The sequence below is a fragment of the Trichoderma citrinoviride genome, assembly GCF_003025115.1.
Source record: "Trichoderma citrinoviride strain TUCIM 6016 unplaced genomic scaffold BBK36scaffold_11, whole genome shotgun sequence".
NCBI lineage: Eukaryota > Fungi > Ascomycota > Sordariomycetes > Hypocreales > Hypocreaceae > Trichoderma > Trichoderma citrinoviride.
The window spans coordinates 578,731-595,110 of NW_020194719.1; the positions used below are offsets into that span (position 1 = coordinate 578,731).

Genomic DNA, 16,380 nt, shown 5'->3' on the forward strand with positions numbered 1-16,380 from the left:
GGGTGGGAGCTGAGCGGCAAACCCCTGACGTTGAACCACGTCTTTGGGTCAGTCTCCGGGTAATCGGGTCGACATGTCATTAGGTACTCAGGTGTAGCTGATGGATAACTGAAATTCGACGTGATGAGGTTGATGGGGTAGCGTGATGATGTGTGCTGTCTTCTACAGCTCATTTCGGGTTCAACAGCGCCCTGGGGTAGTTCAAGGGTGTATGATGTGCCCAAGCAAGAGCATGACATGTCGTATTGCCTCGGCTGATGCATGAGCTCTGCCTCTCGCGAAGGAATGACATGCCAAGTCATATAAAAAGCACCGTGATTAGCTTCTTGAGAGTATACTAACCCTCCAATTCACGTTGCCATGCTCAATGACTTCAGGACGATGGTATCTGAGCTCTCTCACTCCCGGTGGACCAAACTACAAGACATCAGCGTCGCCGTAAATCACCACAAGATATCATGAGACGATCCACCAAGCTACAAATCGAATAGATTACTTCCCCCTCACGAACCCCTCTGTAGATGCTCCTCGTCTGGACCACGTGTTGACTTCTTCATCGATCGATTCTACAGGTTCGTTCATCTGCGACAGCCGACGATACCCTCCCGAGCCAATCATGTGCCAGCATCTCACAGCTTCATTTCCACTTTTGGATAAGCGCCAGGGCACTGGAAATGCCGTCTGGGCCTCTTTCTCATTTATCGTGGACCCTTACTTTCAGCTGCCTCGCTTAATATTGGATTGGTTCTTCTTGATATATGATGAAGAGTGGGTTTTCCCTTCGTCAGTAACGCGTATTTGACAGCACAATGCAACGCAAAGCCCTCCCAGGAGAAGCCGTCTCAAAACATTCTTCAACTCGGCCGTTCTATCTCATCCACATTTTTGTAAATGGTGGTGCTTCTTGCCAGTAAATCTCAATACTTGTCTACTCAAGTTCGTGACGTAGATTATCGTAACCCTTTGATAAGCACAGCATAGATTATCGTGACCTTTGGAGAAGCACAGTATCACAACAGCTGTCCCCTGGCAGCTCATGCAGTCCAAAGACTCTGCCAAGGAACTCCCCAGTACCAGCTGGCCACCGCCATTCCGCCAACACTCATCATCACGGCCATCAGAAAGTTGACGTCGTTGTTGTCAAGCAAGTCCCAGCCGTTCTCAACAACACGAGAAGGCTTCTCGTCCCCAAAGCTAGGCTTCCGGTGCTTGTTCTTGGGGTCGAACTTGTCGGCTGCCTCGGTAGACTCATCGACAGCTTCATCAGTGGCCTCCTCCTGTTGCAAGGAAGCCTTGACGTCAGCCCGCTTCTCCGAGCCTCCGGCTTCGCTGGACACCAGCACTCGGGAGCCACCATCGCCTTCGACAATCTTGCCCGTTCGCACATCTTTGACGGAACGCTGGAAGGTGGCACCGAGGATACTGTCCAGGACGCTGCCCAGAGTGCCCCAGACGACCATGAACGCCATGAACAGTCGCCTGTTGTCTGCTGACCAGGGCACGCCGCCCGCACGCTTCGTAGCGGTGGTTTCGTCGCACAGGGGCAAGAAAAGCATGGAAGCCGTGACGATGGTGAGCGATCCCAGAAGCCCAGCTCCCAGACCCAGCAGCGTCACCCCGCCATTTGTGCCGCGGGGCACCTTTCGGAGCGTCAGCGACGTGATAAGGCGGGGTTCGCTCTTGGACAGGATGCCCAACTCCGAGCTGAACGTGTCGGCGGCAACCGCGGCGTAGTTTGCAATGATGCCGACGACAAGGAGGTCGCCTCCCCACGAGAAGCAGAGCGATCCGTCCGGCTCGGCCGCGCCAGGGGTCTTGAGGGCAGCAGCCCGGGCGTAGAGCTGTCTTGCGTGGAGAACAGACAGAACTGATGCCACGAGCGAATTGGCAAAGACTTGAGAGCAGGGTTAGTCGAATCGATCCAGGCCAGTTGGAATCAGACGCCTGGGCAGTCATCGCACCTTGAACGTGTGTCCGAGGACCCTCGCCGCCTGAGGTTCCCTTTGCACTCACGGTGAGCTGGGCCTTGACGTTTTCCTTGACCTGCTCCATCGTCAGCACCTCTAGGTCCAGCAATTCCCGCCGCACTCGGTGGACTCACATGCGTGACTCGCGTGCCCGCGAGAAAGAAGACGACAAGCAGGACAAAGGGCAGATTCCACGGGTGGTAGGCATGTGCAATGGCCGTGGCGGCGGCAGCAACGATGCCAGCCGGGGTCAGAGACTTCTTCTTCCAGGCCCTCAGCACAAGGGCCGCAGTTGCCGGGATGGCAATGACGGGCTTCATGATGCGGCGAGGCTGCGCTGCTTCGTCTCCGGGTGTGGTTTGAGTGTGAAGGATGAGTTGGTGAGCTGTCCAGAAAGCGAGAAGCTGAGGTGATTGTTAGTAGTACCTAAGGTAGGTGAGCTGCTTACAGGGACCTTCGCTTATCTCACCTGCAGCCCATTTGCCGGCTACGTAATCACCGCCGGCTGTACTTCAATGCCTGTAATCGATACCTCAGGATCTGCCCTCAAGGTTCCCATTCTTTCAACAATCAACTTCCAAGTTCTCCCCTGTTCCTTTCATCATCATCCTTCAATGTCCGCTTTCTCTCCCAATTGACCAGCTTTGGGCATCAAGACCACTCTACACGATACGTCATGGGCAAACGGCCGTCTCCCTACAGCTACCCGCAGTGAGGCTTACAGAAGCACAGGGCCTAATCATCTGCCTTCCAACACAACGTGGCGTGCTACAGACCATGTGAAAGATTGATTATTCCCAATATTCTCTTTGGCACTGTCTTCCAATCAGATTCAAGTTTTCAGTTGTGACACGGTCCAAGACACTCGAACCGCTGGGCTGCTGAAGAATGGTCAGGCCTGTGAGTCGCACCGCTTGCAGATCCTTGGGCTCTTCAGGTCCGTCGAGGATCGGTGCCAATGATGTGCCGCCGTCGTATTCCAGACTGCAAAACACCCTTTACGCCCCTGTTCTCTTGGAGAGCCAGTGCTCTGGAATACAGGGCCTGTTTCTCAATTCGGTCAACTGAGAATACCCACCTAAAGGCCATATCAAACGGTTGTGACATATCACGGCCCTCCGTCTGGAATTGGTTTATTGAAACGCAAAGCGGGCACGCAGCCATGACCAGCTTCCAAAGCCATGGAAGAATCTGTATAATAACCAGAAGGCTGGGGCAATGATTCTCTCCAGTGGCTCTTCCACAAAACTGAACCCTGCCGTGCCTGAAGCCAGAGGCATGCTGGCCGCAGAAGATTCGACGAACATGGCACCTCAGGGATCGGCTACCTGCTGGGTGAGCGGCATTTCTAGTCTGCGAGTTCAACTTCACCTTCTCACCGCACGTCAGCCAGACCACGTATTCCAACTGGTTGCACAGTTTCACAGTCGTGGCCGCCTAGCTATACGGAATATTATATGTGAGACAATCGTTGAAGCCTAAAATAACCACTCGTATATTTGCCCCAGAGATCACAACACTAACAAAGCATGAGCATCAGATACCACCACTTGACAAGAGCAGCTTGGATATGAAGGTATATTTGCACATTAGGCGCAGTCTACCTTGTACAAGTCGAGATAGCGCATAGTGTCATCTCCACCTTGGTCATGGCTTTCGCTTTCATCATCAGGGCAAGGCGTCGAAACCCAACAGACAGCCAGCAGGGACAAGACAGTATGGGGACATATCCGTCACTCCTGAACCACAGACCAGATGCCCAACTACGTGATCATGATCGACCCTTACTACAGGCATTAGGATATACGCTCTCCTAGTGGATACGTCAGTAGAGCGCGGGCCGACCCGGGGCAAATATTGCCAACATGTTGGAGTTTGCTGCCGATCCTCTCAGCCGACCGGCTGCATGCAACCTCAGGCCATGAAAGAGGCACTGGCCAGGTGACAACTAGGGGCGTGTGCTTGATTGTGTCCTCTAACCTTGGCCGCTTTCTGAGTGGCTGGGCGTTGAAATGCAAACTCCTTGTTTGCTCTCTGGCCTCCCCTGAGTCTGCCGTCAACCAAGGCAACTATGGGATCTCCCTGGAAGCGATAATCCAAAGGGCAAAGCCAATTACCACAGTCAAACAGCTGATGCCATATGAAGATCTCTCTGCCAGGGGCATCACGGCCAGTACCTTGGCCTCTTTCATCAGCCCTAGATCAGGCACATGTGCTTCCTCTCTGCGAGGTTCGGGTATCCCTCATCGTCTCTCAGCTTCCGAGCATTGCAACAGGCTATCTAAGCAGTTCAGAGCTGACGGTCTGCAGATATCATGCTGTATGGCGGTTTCACGTCGATCAACCTACTCACACCGAACTTTCCACAGCCAATTATCAGCCCCTTTCACGGAATACATAGCGGGCCTAGAAGGAGGGCGTACGCGCAACACGAGTAGAGTTCGTTGTGCACAAAAGGCATCCTTTCCTCGCCCAGCTGTCGTATGCAACAGCGGTTTGTTCGCGGCACCTACTTGAAGCGGTTTAACATGAACTCTTAGTCGCTCTCGGCGTTGATGACGAGCTGCGGAACGAAGGCATCGTCGTAAGGCGGCAAATTTGCTCCAATTCTGCTGATTTACAGTACTGTTGAGAAGCTTCAAACCATCGTACTGTTCCTGCATGTTAGTAATATTTCACCGCATCTTTCTTTTCTGCCAAAGAGGCGAACAACTGATATTTCTAGGAAACTCCTGACGCTTGTCGATGCTGTCTTGCCGCTACCCGTGGGATTCCTCCAATTGTAAAATTACTGCGAAATTCTGTTCACCGTCTGCAGCTTATTCTCTCTATTCCAAGCTCTTGCCCAAAGTTACACTATGCCGCTTCACAGGCCGGGAGGCTATATCGAGCCTTCATCTGGATCCGCCGGCAGTCCGTGTATATCAGGACGCACACTCATTGCCTGTCAAACCTGCGCGAGTGCAAAGACTGGCTGCGATAAAAAGGTTCCTTGCGGCAGATGCTTGGAGAAGAACATACAATGCACCGCTCGATACGCCCGCCGGGCATCCAAAGCTGCGATTCGGGCAGCACAGTCAGCGTCGTCATCGACGAAGAATCAAATGGCCGGGTTTGCCTTCGGTTCACAACAACGTCAGAAGAACTCGTTCTCCTATGAAGTGGGAAACTACGCTGAGGCTGTTTCTCAGGAGTCTCTACAGCAGCTGCCTTCGAATGGGGACCAACACGACGATGCCCTCTGGGATATTCTCAATCCCCTTTCGCCACTTTCTGGCTATCCAGACAACTTGAACACCATTGAACACAAACACGAGTCACCTATAGCAATTGGTTTCTCGGAATATACAGCATCCGTTGACCTCCTCCCCAACGATCCGTCAATGAGAGTGCCGAGGAGCCATGACTTCTTTCTAGACAATCTGATCAATGGCTCCAATAAACCGCATCTTTTCTCCGAAATACCCTATTTGTCAGGGGCGAAGGATCTTTCCAGTATGGTACAGACATCGGACACCTGCAAAGACACGCCCAGCTTTTTTGGCGGATGTCGCAACCTCGAGCTCGACATTGGCAGCGCCCCCAGCGAACCGCACTCTTGGACAAGACCGTGTCTATGCGGCGCCCAATCTTGGATGAGGAGGCTTAGGTCCAAGGGACTGTTTGACAGTGCTACTACGGATACCGCTACAGGCGAGCCGATGAATTTGCATCAGCAGCCAAGGGCGAAACACCAATCGTCAACTTGTGATATGTATGAGTTTTCCCTTTTCCCTTCCTTCTTCGTCCTCATCTTCTGCATGGGCTGCTAACTATACATGTAGACTGGCTTACGACTGGGTCCAAATCGACCAAGAGCTCAGCCTCTTTCACGACACTGAGCAAACCCTTTCCAATTGCGACCTGGAGCGGCCCCTCCCCGACCCAAACAGTCCTTGGACTACAAGAGATATCATTCGAGATAGTCAATCGTATCTTTCTGATGGCTTACATGTGGATGCCAAAGCCCAAGAAGCATTCGAGTACGACTTTCGCCCGAGCTTGAGTCAACTCTTCAAAGGCTTGGTTCACGATGCGACATCGGGCAGAGTGCCACCAAGGCATCTTCGCCTCCTTCTTCATCCGCTGCAAGCTCTGGTCAATCAGTCTCAGAGACTCCTTTCTTTCGCAAATCACAACTCGTCGCCAGTGCTGTCCGAAGTGGCAAATTCTGCGCTCCTGGAAACCCAGAGACTTCTGCGTGCGTGGTACAGGCTCGCACTGGAGGCCCAAGACGAGCACGCATATATGCCCGATGCCGACACCACGCTGGGCATGGTTCTGTATCACTTGATATGTCTCAACCTGGCAGCCAGCTTCGTCGACATTGAGCGGCTCGCCGATCGAAAGAACATCGGCATCGGCTTTTGGCAGCAGTCCCTCCAGCAGGAAAGAAGCATCTACAGCCGACAACAAGCCATCTTCCACTGTGGCCAGGCGCTGCGATACCTGCGGGCGGTCAGTATAGACTCGCTCCCTTGGTGGTGGCCCACGGCTGTGCACCGAGCAATCACTACCCTGTGGGCTGCCTCCATCCTCGGATCCGGACCAACAAGTCAGTATAAGGAGACGACACCGGTGATATACTCGCCACCGAAAGGCTTCTGGCCGCGGGATGCCATGGACATCGTCGAGTCGGGGGGGACGAACTCGTCCGTCGTTGCTCCTGCTCCTGAGCCCTCCATCATTGCAATCGACAACGTCGCCCCTGAAGATCCGGCCTTTGGTGATGCCAATTGGAGCGAGCGACACTTGCTCGTTCTCACCGCTCAGGACGAAGCAGGAGGCGTAGTGGTTTTGACTGATGCGACGGCCGTTCTGCGATATGGCATTTCGCTCATTCGTGCGTTTTCGAGTTCGGTTGATGGAGAGGCGGTGGTTACGAAACTCAAGGATCTGGGACAGGCTTGGGGCTTGGGAGCGGAATAACAGTGAGCAGGTATACTATCAGAATTCATTGTTTGGTGTCTCATCGGCGGTTGGAACATCATTGCTTCGCTCTCTTTTTCCAAGCGGCAAACGCACGACATTTGTAACAGCTCGAATGGGGGTATATATAATATCAAGCAAAGCTGCTCATAGCATATCATATGTTCAGATATTGTTCGTGAGTGCCTCTCAAACGCCGATAAAAATACCCAGTACTATTCAAAATTCCAAGATCGTCATCGTCATCATCATCATCGTCATTTGCCATACCATCTCCATCTTCCCCCTTCTCCTCCCCCCTCCCACCTTACTCAACATTTCCAGATATCAAGCTCTGCAGCTCAAAAGGACTAAGCGTACTCCTCCTCCTCGATGACACCTTGGCCGCCCTCCTATCCCTCTTCCGCTTCTCCGGCTTCTCCGCTTCCGGCTGCTGAACAGCCTCTCTCTTCACCAAAGGACTCGCTCTCCCAACAACAGCCGAAGCAGCACCCCTCGTCGCCGTCGCCGCTGTTTGCCTTGCAGACTCTGCCGCAGAAGAGGTTCCCGTCGGCCGTTGAGCGGCGCTCGCAGCGGGGCTTCGCAGAGCCCGGAGTTTCGCCCGGTTGCGGGCCGCGGCGGCTTGCTTCTCCGCGGCCGCGAGCTTGACCGCAATGGCAGTCTTGGACGGCGAAGCGGGTTGCTGAATTCTGGCTGGTCGAGGCTGCGCCAGACGGACGGGCACGCGGCGGGGATTTGCGCGCATGGAAGAAGAAGCGGCGGAAGCAGCAGCAACACCCGCGGCGGGGCCGCTTCTCGAGGCAGCATGTTCTTCGGACCGGCTGTTGTCTCTCCTGTCACTCGACAGCAGGACTTCGTCCAACGATGTCGTCGACCCAATACGGACTCGGTCATCGGCGTCGGCCGCTCTCGAGGGGACGGGACGCGGCCTTTGGGCAGCATCAAGAGGTTTGGCGGTACCTCGACCGGCAGCAGCCTGTCTGGCCGATTCGGTGTTGGCCGTTCCGGCTGGCGCTTGGGGGCCCCTTGCTGTAATCTTCTGCCGAAATCTGCTCTGCTGGGTACCGCGATTGCCAGCTGAGTAAGAGTTTTGAAGAGGGCCTTGTTGAAACAGATCAGTATGCGCGACTGGCTCTACCGTTTGTTGTATCTCGTCGGCCTCTTCCGTCCCTGGCATGTGGTGATTCGGTTCCTCGGCGTCGTGTTCGTCGGCTTCTAGATCTTCGTCTTCAACATTAGAAGAGCCCGTAGCCTCCTCGTCGCTGTAGCCGTACATGTCTTCCTCGGGATCTTCTTCTTCCTCTTTCGCATCATCAATCAGTACATGTCGTGATCCATAAAGGGGAAAGGGGCCAACGGCATACCTTGACGATCCTCCATCTCGTCTTCGTTCTCCTCCTGGACGGCTGATAGATCGTGCCCACGAGCGGCAGCTCTCGTCTCCTCCACATCAGGGACACGAATTGGGCTCAAATGCAGGCCCATCCGAATGTCATCCTGCCCAACAGGCCTGCCGTTCTTCGCCATCCTCTTCCGCCAGCCGTCCATCAGATGGACGGCATCTTCCCACCGACTCTCCATCTTGACAAAGCCCTTCCTGAGACGGTGGATCTCCTCCTCTCGCACCATGACCTCTTCAATGGGCACAAACGACGGGTTCGTCAAGATGGTGCGCATGTGGTCCATGACAGCGCCCAGCTCCGAGGCTAATTCCTCCCAGCCTTGCGGCTTCATCACCTCAGCGTCCTGTCTCTCTTCACCGGTAAACCCGCTCATCTCCCGCAAGTGGTCCTTTGCCTGCTGCATGACCCTCAAGAGAGCTTCATTCTCCTCGCTCAGGTTCTGCGCCAGATTCGCCAGGAAAGCATTCGACTCGCTGCGCAGAGAATAGTCCCTGTCCTCGAGGTTCCCTCCAGCACGAGCGGCGGGCGACAATCTCCGCTGATCTTCGTTGCCCACGTCGCCCGTCACAGTAATCGAGACGACTCCCGAGCTGGATCTCGTCCCCCTCGCGCGCCCAGCCTCGCCGACCTGCTTCTTGAGAGTCTCAATCTGGCGGTCGCGCCTCCGAATCTCCGTCGCGCACGAGGCCCTCAGCTGGGCCACCAGTCCCTTTGTGCGCGCCAGCTCGTCCTTGAGGCCTTTGATGGCCGACTCGGCCGACTTGAGCTGCGTCTTGAGCGACGCCTCGGCCGTCGAGGCAATGTCGCTCCTGCGCTGCGCGTCGGCACATTTCTCCGTCAGGCGGACAATGTCGCTCGTGTGCTTGAGGTTTTCCGCTCGGAGGTTGCGGACCGCCGTCGTCAGGGAGTCTCGCTGTTCTGCGTCGCGCTGCCAAAACAAAAACACCGTAGTTGTTAGCCCAGGGTAAGATAGCTGATGAGAGGGGAGCTGCTCCTGCAAGAAAGCCTTACGTCGCGCCGAATGATCAAGTCGTTCAAGATGCTGATGATGCGGCTTGCACTGTCCGGAGTGCCAAAGTATCCTCGCGGCCCAAAGTCGGCAAAGTCAATCTCGTGTCCATCGCGGAGAAGGCCTCTCGACAGCAGCTGGTTGTTGATATACAGCGAAGCGGTCCGGAGGTTGTCCGTATCAATCATGGTGAGCTGGGTGCAAGCAGCTCAGAGGCGCTCACTAGAGTGACGTTGAATGTACGTATGCAACTGGTTTTGATTGCCTTGACTGTGACTCTTCGGCGTCATTCCTCTGCTTCAAAGCTGCAAATCTCGGTGATGGTGGATTGGACCGCATTTAGCTGATGGTCCTATGCGACCAGGCGGGTTTCGGTTGCCATGTGGAGGGGAAGTAAACAATGCCCAAAGAGTGCATGACTAAGCCGCACATTAAGCGCCTGTCACTAGTACCTACGCTTACCTTATACAGTACGATGTAAGGTATCATCTTGCTTTCCTTATTACCGTACATAGTAGGTACAAAGGCAATATATCATGATGTCCAATGATTGAAATCAATAGGATACCATGCGCTGGATCGAGGATGGATATCCAACATGTTGTTAATTTTCTATATACATTGGGGGTATCATTGTCCACCTGCGTTCTCGCGGCACGAATTCTTCATGACTTGCCCCATTACTACCAGATGTTTACACACAAGTGAGCCAAAAGACGGTCTTCTGAACAGAGCAGCCAAAGCTGATATATTGTCCCACCCAGCCGCAAGCTGCCAGCAGGTGATGCCGTGCAGATAGTATTGCTCCACGAAAGCATCGTTTCGTGTCGAGCCATCCGAGCTCTTCGTTGATACGAGATAAGTATAAGTCCGTGTGTCCTGTACAAGGCATTAATACCCTTTTCGTCATCCTGTATCGCCCTGCACAAGAACTCATAGACTCTTTTTCCAAGCTTCAGAAAATTTTGAGAAGATTATTGTAGCGCGGTTTTTGTCGACAACAGCCGGTACAAGACTCAGGCGAACCCAAGTCCTTCTCAGCTTCTCGATGGCCCCGCGTGCGTCATCATGCTTGGGGTTGGCAAAAGAAGAAAAGAAGGAAAGCAAGGTCTCGACTTACTTCACAAGCACAAAGTTCGCCCATCTCACGTCTCGGGCTTGAATTTGCCTCTCTTTTCCCGCATGGCGCTGACCTTCTTCTTGTCCTCCTCGAACCGCTTGAGCAGCTGCGCCTGCTCTTGCTTTCGCCGTTCTCGCAACTGGAACCGGTAAAAGTCCGTCATCTCCGACTTCTTCTTGGCTGCCTTCTCGATCATCTTCCGCCTGGCCTCCTCGGCCTCGAACTGGTTCGCAGGAGCAGCCTTTCCGCCACGAGTAACAGTGACGAAGCCGTCCTCATCAGGCTCGTTGCGCAGCCGCTTGCTGAGTTCCGCAGCCTCCTTCTCCTTCCTGTTGAAGACGTTGAAGAATGCGTGAGTCGCCTTTTGTACCTCGGCCTTGTTGGCACGGCTCAGGCGCAGATGGGAGGCTATCCACGGTGCGCCCAGTGGCGGGACGTCGCCCACCATGTGTTCGCCCCATATGGGATACTTCATGGTCTTTTTCAGCTTGGCAACCGCCTTGAGGACGAGCTGCACGCTCTTCTCATCGGCGAACAGCGCAATTGCCGTGCTGCTGCTTCTGTGCAGCTGGCGCGTCCAGATTTCGGGTAGCCGCGCGGCTTCTTCCTCGGCCTTTTCCTCCTCCTCCACGTCGGCCCTCTTTCGCTTCCGCGCAAGCGCAGCAGCCTTGATCGCTCTGGCAGGGTCAATCGCAACCGCAGCCTTGTTGTCGCCCTCGAATGTGATTGACTCGAACCGTCCAGCACCCACGAGGAAGGTAAACACGGCCCTGAAATGAGGTTCTGTACTGTCCGCAGGAATGTTCTTGAGGAATAGACTGCGTGAATCGTTGGGGGTCGGAATCTTGGGAGCGTTTCTTCGTATCCGCACTTCGTGGACAGCCGTGTGTTTGAAAGACTGCACGGGCGGCATCTGGATGGGGAGAATGGCGAATTGATCGCCGGCTGCTTCGACAGCCATTTTGCAGAGATGTGTAGCACCCTCGTGGGGTGTGCGGCGCTCAAGGAAAGGAATTCAGTTGCATAAGGTGCGAAGACAAGCAGTAGGACGAAGTTTTGCGGAAGCTTGACAACTTGCTGAAGTCGAGAAAAAATCGGCTCCACTCTGCGTATCGATACGGACGGGTTGTGTCAGCCAGCAACTTGAAGGCAATTCCCACTTGACCAACAGGGAATCAACGGGAATATGCCACACATGTACCCAGCACGAAAGAGAAAGAAAAAAAAAAAAAAAAAAAAAAAAAAGGGAAGAGAGAAGCTTATTATGACTACATCTTGATGGAATTTCTTCAACGTGATGAAGCAAACCTAGTACTATTTTTCGCAAAAGGTTCCAACGTGCAAAACACCAAAAAATGACGAGAGTGGGACTCGAACCCACGCGGATTGCTCCACCAGGAATTGCTGTTAAGGTAGCCTTAACCTGACGCCATAACCAACTCGGCCATCTCGCCGTTCGATGAGAGACCTACCGTAAAAGTGCACTATGAGGCATCTGCACAGCGGCTTCTCAGAAATCCTCGACACTCGTCCTTCATTTCAGTCGAACATCCAACATGTCTCGCGAGGTATGGTGTTAATGCTTGACAATACTGATACTCTTGAAAGACATGAAAGCAAACAAATTCACTCAGAGACTCATCTACATACCATATACGGGTTTCCCCTTGCACAATCATGTAAAACTATCCGAGTTCTACACTTCAATCGCAATCCTTCCAACGCCACGACTAACACACGTCAACATGGCCGAACCCTTCTCCTCCGGCATCAGCGCCGACCCCCGATGAATCACCTCTCCGCTCTTGAGAGCCACCTTGCAAGTGCCGCAGTTGCCCACTTCGCAACTCGAAGGGATGTCCCCAAACTCTCGCTGAAGAACCTCCACGAGGCTCTCCTCCTCGCCCACCTTGACGACTTTGTTGTTTCTGTTGACGACCTGGGCTTCGAAAGGGTCGCCGGTGGTATCGGCGGAGAAGGCTTCAAAGTGGATTTCTTGGGGGGCAATGCCGGCCTTTTCGGCGGCGGCTCTGGCGGCTTCCATCATACGGTTTGGTCCGCATACGTACAGGAAGCTGTTCCACGGGATGGTCGTCATGATGTTGTCAATGTCCATCCTTTGGCCCTTCGACTTGTCGTAAATGAGGATTCTGTCCCCATACGACTCCAGCTGTTCTCGATAGGGAACATCCTCCGAGGACCGCACAGCATAGTGCAGTTGAAAGCTCCAATTGATGGAGTTGTATGTCTTCATGAGTTCCAGAAAAGCCGTGAGGCCAATTCCACCAGCAATAAAGACGTGATGGCTTGCGGCGCTTGCCGGCCCATTGAGATCGCTCACCACGCCGCCCACCTCAATGCCATCGCCCACTTTGACAGTCTCGTGGATATACCGCGAGCCGCCTCTGCTCTTCTCGTCGAGGGCAATGCAAAGCTCCAGCCTTCTGGCGGACTCGCCGTCTCCCTTGCTGGACACGACGGAGTATTTCCTCACAAGTCCATTCGCAAGCCGGAGCTTTGCGTGGGCGGCCCACGGGAAGCCATCAAATTGAGGCTTGATAGGAGCCTCGAGCACGACTGTAAGGGCCCGCGGCGTCTCTTTCTTTCGGCTGACGACCTTGTAGGTCTCCCAGGCCTCTTCCTTCTTCTGCTGCCTCCGTCTTTGTGCCTTGGCCACGCGGCTCTTGAATTGGCCGCGAGCCTCGGCGCCCAGCGCCTCTATCGCGGCCAGTTTCTCGTTCATCTCGTCATTGTCAGTCTGGCGATGCAGATATTCCTGGATACGCTCGATCGTCCATTCCGGCCACCTCCTCTCGACCAGCCTCAGCTCATCGCCGGGGCTCACATGGCCCTCCTTCAGGACCCGGTAGTACCATCCGGTGCGACTGCTCTTGTAAGTCTCGGGGGCAAAGTTCTTGAGCGAGAAGCGATGGTTGAGTTTGAAACACGGCTGCCGTGGGAGGGACACCTGGAGGACCACTTCGGGGCCGACAGAAATCACGTCTCCGATGCAGACATTCCGCTCGTTCATGTGCGCCGTGACAAAGTTTTCCCCAAAGCCTCCTGGGACGAATTTGTCGACGCGTTCGGGGTAAGATTCCTGCCAGGATGGGTAATGCGAGGAGCAATCTAGGCACTCTCGTGTTAGTCTGTTCATTTGGACAATGGGTTATGGAAACAATTTACATCCAAGAATGGCCTTGTCCAGGCCGCCGTGAAAAGTGAGATCATGTTCATCCCCTTCGAGCCCCAGCTTGTCGACCTTCATCGAGACGGTACGAAGCTCCTTGTCGATGCCAGACATGACGGCCAAGCCCGGCATTCGCTTCATTCCCGATGTGCGAATTTCGAGGAGCCTGTCGGCCTCGAAAGGCGCCGCGAGAGCTTTCAGATAGGAGTCTATCATTTTTTATTCACCAATATTGACCAAGAGAAATGTGTGGGATAGAGTGTTGAAAGGGGAGAAGAGTGACATCCAGAGGTGTAAGTGGGAATCCTACCAGAGAAATGTGCCTTACACGGAGTTGGGGTGTACAGTGTAGGCACTGTCAAGCCTTCGCTGGCTCTTGGCAGAAACGGGCAAGTTGTGGCGACAAGTTCCAGGACGCCATGCGAGACCATGTTCATTTTTTTTCACACGCAGGCATCGGGCATTTCGATCTCACCAATTCTATCTTGAGCGAGCGATGTGCATTTCATTGCAATGGCCACTGGTTATGAAGAAGCACAGAGATCCGTTCTGTCCTTCCCTACTCGGCCACTGCTGGAACGATTGCTCTCGGCGCACTGTGCTTTATCTTTGCGGTTAGACTCCCGAGCTTTCTTTTCTCCTTCATGCAACGCAGCGGTCGGCATTGTACAATTCGAGACAAGAATGCGTGCAAAGGGGCACAACGGTGAGTATCTTGCCTCGTTTTGGTTCATCTCAAATCCCGGAGACGTTGCGAACACACAACTATTGTCTGCCAGCAATCGCAGCGTGGTTGAATCTCTGTCACTCGAAAGAGCCCACGAGAAAGTCATTGGAAGCAGACAACGGTATCCTTTCTCCTGATCAATGTTTTAGACTACAGTTTGTGCTGGCAAAAAGGATTTGCACGGAGTCAGTGCATTCATTACCCTGGAATACTTGAACAATCGTAATTGTCGTTCGGAGAGGCAAAGGTGTATAGGACGAAAATTTGGAAAAATTGGTCATTGATTGAACCTTGACGGTTCTATGGTCTAACGGTTATGACTCCGGATTTTGATTCCGGCAGCGAGGGTTCGACTCCCTCTAGAACCTTTTTTTTTTTGTCCCTTTTCGTCCTTGGACGTCATATTGTCTTTTATCTGTTGGTTGGATTGAGCTAAAAGCTGGGCTTATGCTGGTTCAATCCACTTGGCCTTTGTATGTCCAAGCGTGGCTCGGTCATTCTCATTCTTCACCGAATCTTATTACTCTCTAGATACTTGCTGTAAGGTATCTTGCAGTGAGTTTGGGGGTTCTGATGACTCAAAAGACGTCCGAATAATTACATGTCAGCAACTCAACGGAACCTCTCACTTCTTCTCCGTAAACCGCAAACAAAGTCACATCCGAATCAGTCATGAAGAGCAACTGCCGGTTTTCGGCCCCGAAATGGACTCTGCGGGTCGGCATATCGACTCCGGGGGGTTGATACCCCGCGCTGCATGCCGATTCCATCCGGCCACTTCCCCGGATCTTGCCTTATATATCATTGTGTAAGATAACATGAACCTTGCCATATGATTCATACAAGTCTTGTCTTTCTTGACTCCCGTCACTCTTGATTCAGCATCAACAACAACAACACATCGTCGTGATTAACCAAAAAGACCACCACCACCATGCGCCTCCCCTACGTCCCCGACCCTCCCCCAGCCTCCACCCCCCAAGACGCCGCCATCGTCCAGCGCATCCGCGACCGGCGCGCCCCCCGCCCCCTGCAAGCCCTCGACCTCACCCTCCTGCACTCGCCCCCCGTGGCCGACGGCTGGAACTCCTTCCTCGGCGCCATCCGCACCCGGACGTCCCTCGCCGCCGACGTGCGCGAGCTCGCCATCTCCCGCGTCGCCGTCTGCAACAAGGCCTGGTACGAGTGGGCCCACCACGCGCCGCTCGCGGTCCAGGGCGGCGTCAGCGAGCAGGCCTTGGACGTTGTCAAGAGGGATGCGCTGGGGGCGGCGCGGCCGGAGGGCTTGTTGAGCGAGAGGCAGTGGGCGGTGCTGGTGTATGCGGACGAGATGACGAGGAATGTGCAGGTCAAGGATGAGACGTTTGCGTTGCTGAAGGGGCTTTTCAATGACCAGGAGGTTGTGGAGATTACAGCGACAGTGAGTTTGACTTGAGACGATATCTTTGTTATGGACATCTTTTGATCTGATATGTTGCGTTATAGGTTGCTGCTTATAACTGTGTGAGCAGATTTCTGGTTGCTCTGGATGGTAAGTTCAATCTCATCATGAGATTCAGTTGTTGTACCTGTGGCTCTGTTCTAATGCTGCATATAGTGGGTGAAAAGAATGGCACTGGCCCAGATGCTGCTCATTGATATGGGGAGTTTTTTTCCAAGAAGCTGAATACCCAGTTGTTGATACGATAGGGGAAAGGGGAAAGGGAAAAGAAAGACGATATGAAAAGAATTATGCGTGAAGACGATTCTTGATTAGTGAAACATGACTAGCCATGATACAGCGTAAATAGCTGCAGCTTTGATGAAATGAACGAAGATGGATTAAAGGGGTATTCTACCCAGTTGTTAAAGCGCAAAAAAGTAGGGGGCAAAGAGTCCATCGTAGAACTTCAGAATTCATCATTCATATCTCGTATCCCATATCCGCAAGCGCCTCGAAAATGACCCAATCGTTCCTCATAAGAATACCATCATTTCTCTCTCATACGTCGTAAGT

General features: G+C 53.5%; 6 protein-coding genes and 2 non-coding genes across 8 annotated transcripts; 3 read left to right on the top strand and 5 right to left on the bottom strand.

The window, feature by feature from the left end:
• Nucleotides 1–1,030: 1,030 nt before the first annotated feature.
• BBK36DRAFT_1136018 (hypothetical protein) lies at nucleotides 1,031–2,316 on the bottom strand. Its single transcript, XM_024892839.1, has 3 exons — nucleotides 2,102–2,316; nucleotides 1,962–2,043; nucleotides 1,031–1,894 (listed from the first exon to the last, which is right to left on the bottom strand). Exons 1-3 carry the CDS (start codon nucleotides 2,285–2,287, stop codon nucleotides 1,035–1,037), a joined length of 1,128 nt encoding a protein of 375 aa, XP_024747528.1. The 5' UTR covers nucleotides 2,288–2,316; the 3' UTR covers nucleotides 1,031–1,034.
• A 2,509-nt stretch (nucleotides 2,317–4,825) lies between these two features.
• BBK36DRAFT_1178629 (hypothetical protein) lies at nucleotides 4,826–6,935 on the top strand (the record flags this gene model as incomplete). Its single annotated transcript, XM_024896138.1, has 3 exons — nucleotides 4,826–5,616; nucleotides 5,792–6,561; nucleotides 6,607–6,935. The coding sequence occupies 3 exons, from the start codon at nucleotides 4,826–4,828 to the stop codon at nucleotides 6,933–6,935; spliced, it is 1,890 nt and encodes a 629-aa protein (XP_024747529.1).
• Nucleotides 6,936–8,252: 1,317 nt separating this feature from the next.
• Nucleotides 8,253–9,566, bottom strand: BBK36DRAFT_142419 (hypothetical protein; the record flags this gene model as incomplete). Its single annotated transcript, XM_024897492.1, has 2 exons — nucleotides 9,350–9,566; nucleotides 8,253–9,266 (listed from the first exon to the last, which is right to left on the bottom strand). The coding sequence occupies exons 1-2, from the start codon at nucleotides 9,533–9,535 to the stop codon at nucleotides 8,253–8,255; spliced, it is 1,200 nt and encodes a 399-aa protein (XP_024747530.1). The 5' UTR covers nucleotides 9,536–9,566.
• A 901-nt stretch (nucleotides 9,567–10,467) lies between these two features.
• On the bottom strand, nucleotides 10,468–11,493 carry BBK36DRAFT_1136019 (hypothetical protein). The gene has a single exon (XM_024892840.1). The coding sequence runs from the start codon at nucleotides 11,426–11,428 to the stop codon at nucleotides 10,493–10,495; it is 936 nt and encodes a 311-aa protein (XP_024747531.1). The 5' UTR covers nucleotides 11,429–11,493; the 3' UTR covers nucleotides 10,468–10,492.
• A 330-nt stretch (nucleotides 11,494–11,823) lies between these two features.
• On the bottom strand, nucleotides 11,824–11,921 carry BBK36DRAFT_t144. The gene has a single exon. It is a non-coding gene; the product is annotated as a tRNA-Leu (tRNA).
• Nucleotides 11,922–12,163: 242 nt separating this feature from the next.
• BBK36DRAFT_1124118 (PK beta-barrel-protein domain-containing protein-like protein) lies at nucleotides 12,164–13,873 on the bottom strand (the record flags this gene model as incomplete). Its single annotated transcript, XM_024891134.1, has 2 exons — nucleotides 12,164–13,596; nucleotides 13,654–13,873. 2 exons carry the CDS (start codon nucleotides 13,871–13,873, stop codon nucleotides 12,164–12,166), a joined length of 1,653 nt encoding a protein of 550 aa, XP_024747532.1.
• An 807-nt stretch (nucleotides 13,874–14,680) lies between these two features.
• BBK36DRAFT_t135 lies at nucleotides 14,681–14,752 on the top strand. Its single transcript has one exon. It is a non-coding gene; the product is annotated as a tRNA-Gln (tRNA).
• A 566-nt stretch (nucleotides 14,753–15,318) lies between these two features.
• Nucleotides 15,319–16,022, top strand: BBK36DRAFT_1178644 (hypothetical protein; the record flags this gene model as incomplete). The annotated part of the gene is made up of 4 exons (XM_024896139.1): nucleotides 15,319–15,630; nucleotides 15,667–15,804; nucleotides 15,870–15,915; nucleotides 15,982–16,022. 4 exons carry the CDS (start codon nucleotides 15,319–15,321, stop codon nucleotides 16,020–16,022), a joined length of 537 nt encoding a protein of 178 aa, XP_024747533.1.
• Nucleotides 16,023–16,380: the final 358 nt, after the last annotated feature.

Excerpts from the sequence above, each read along its gene's own strand:
- BBK36DRAFT_1136018 (XM_024892839.1), bottom strand. The coding sequence starts at position 2,287 with ATGAAGCCCGTCATTGCCATCCCGGCAACTGCGGCCCTTGTGCTGAGG. Across the intron at positions 2,044-2,101 it reads CGGGCACGCGAGTCACGCAT|GTCAAGGAAAACGTCAAGGC; the intron begins GTGAGTCCACCG and ends ACGATGGAGCAG. Across the intron at positions 1,895-1,961 it reads TCCTCGGACACACGTTCAAG|TCTTTGCCAATTCGCTCGTG; the intron begins GTGCGATGACTG and ends CCTGCTCTCAAG.
- BBK36DRAFT_1136019 (XM_024892840.1), bottom strand. The coding sequence starts at position 11,428 with ATGGCTGTCGAAGCAGCCGGCGATCAATTCGCCATTCTCCCCATCCAG.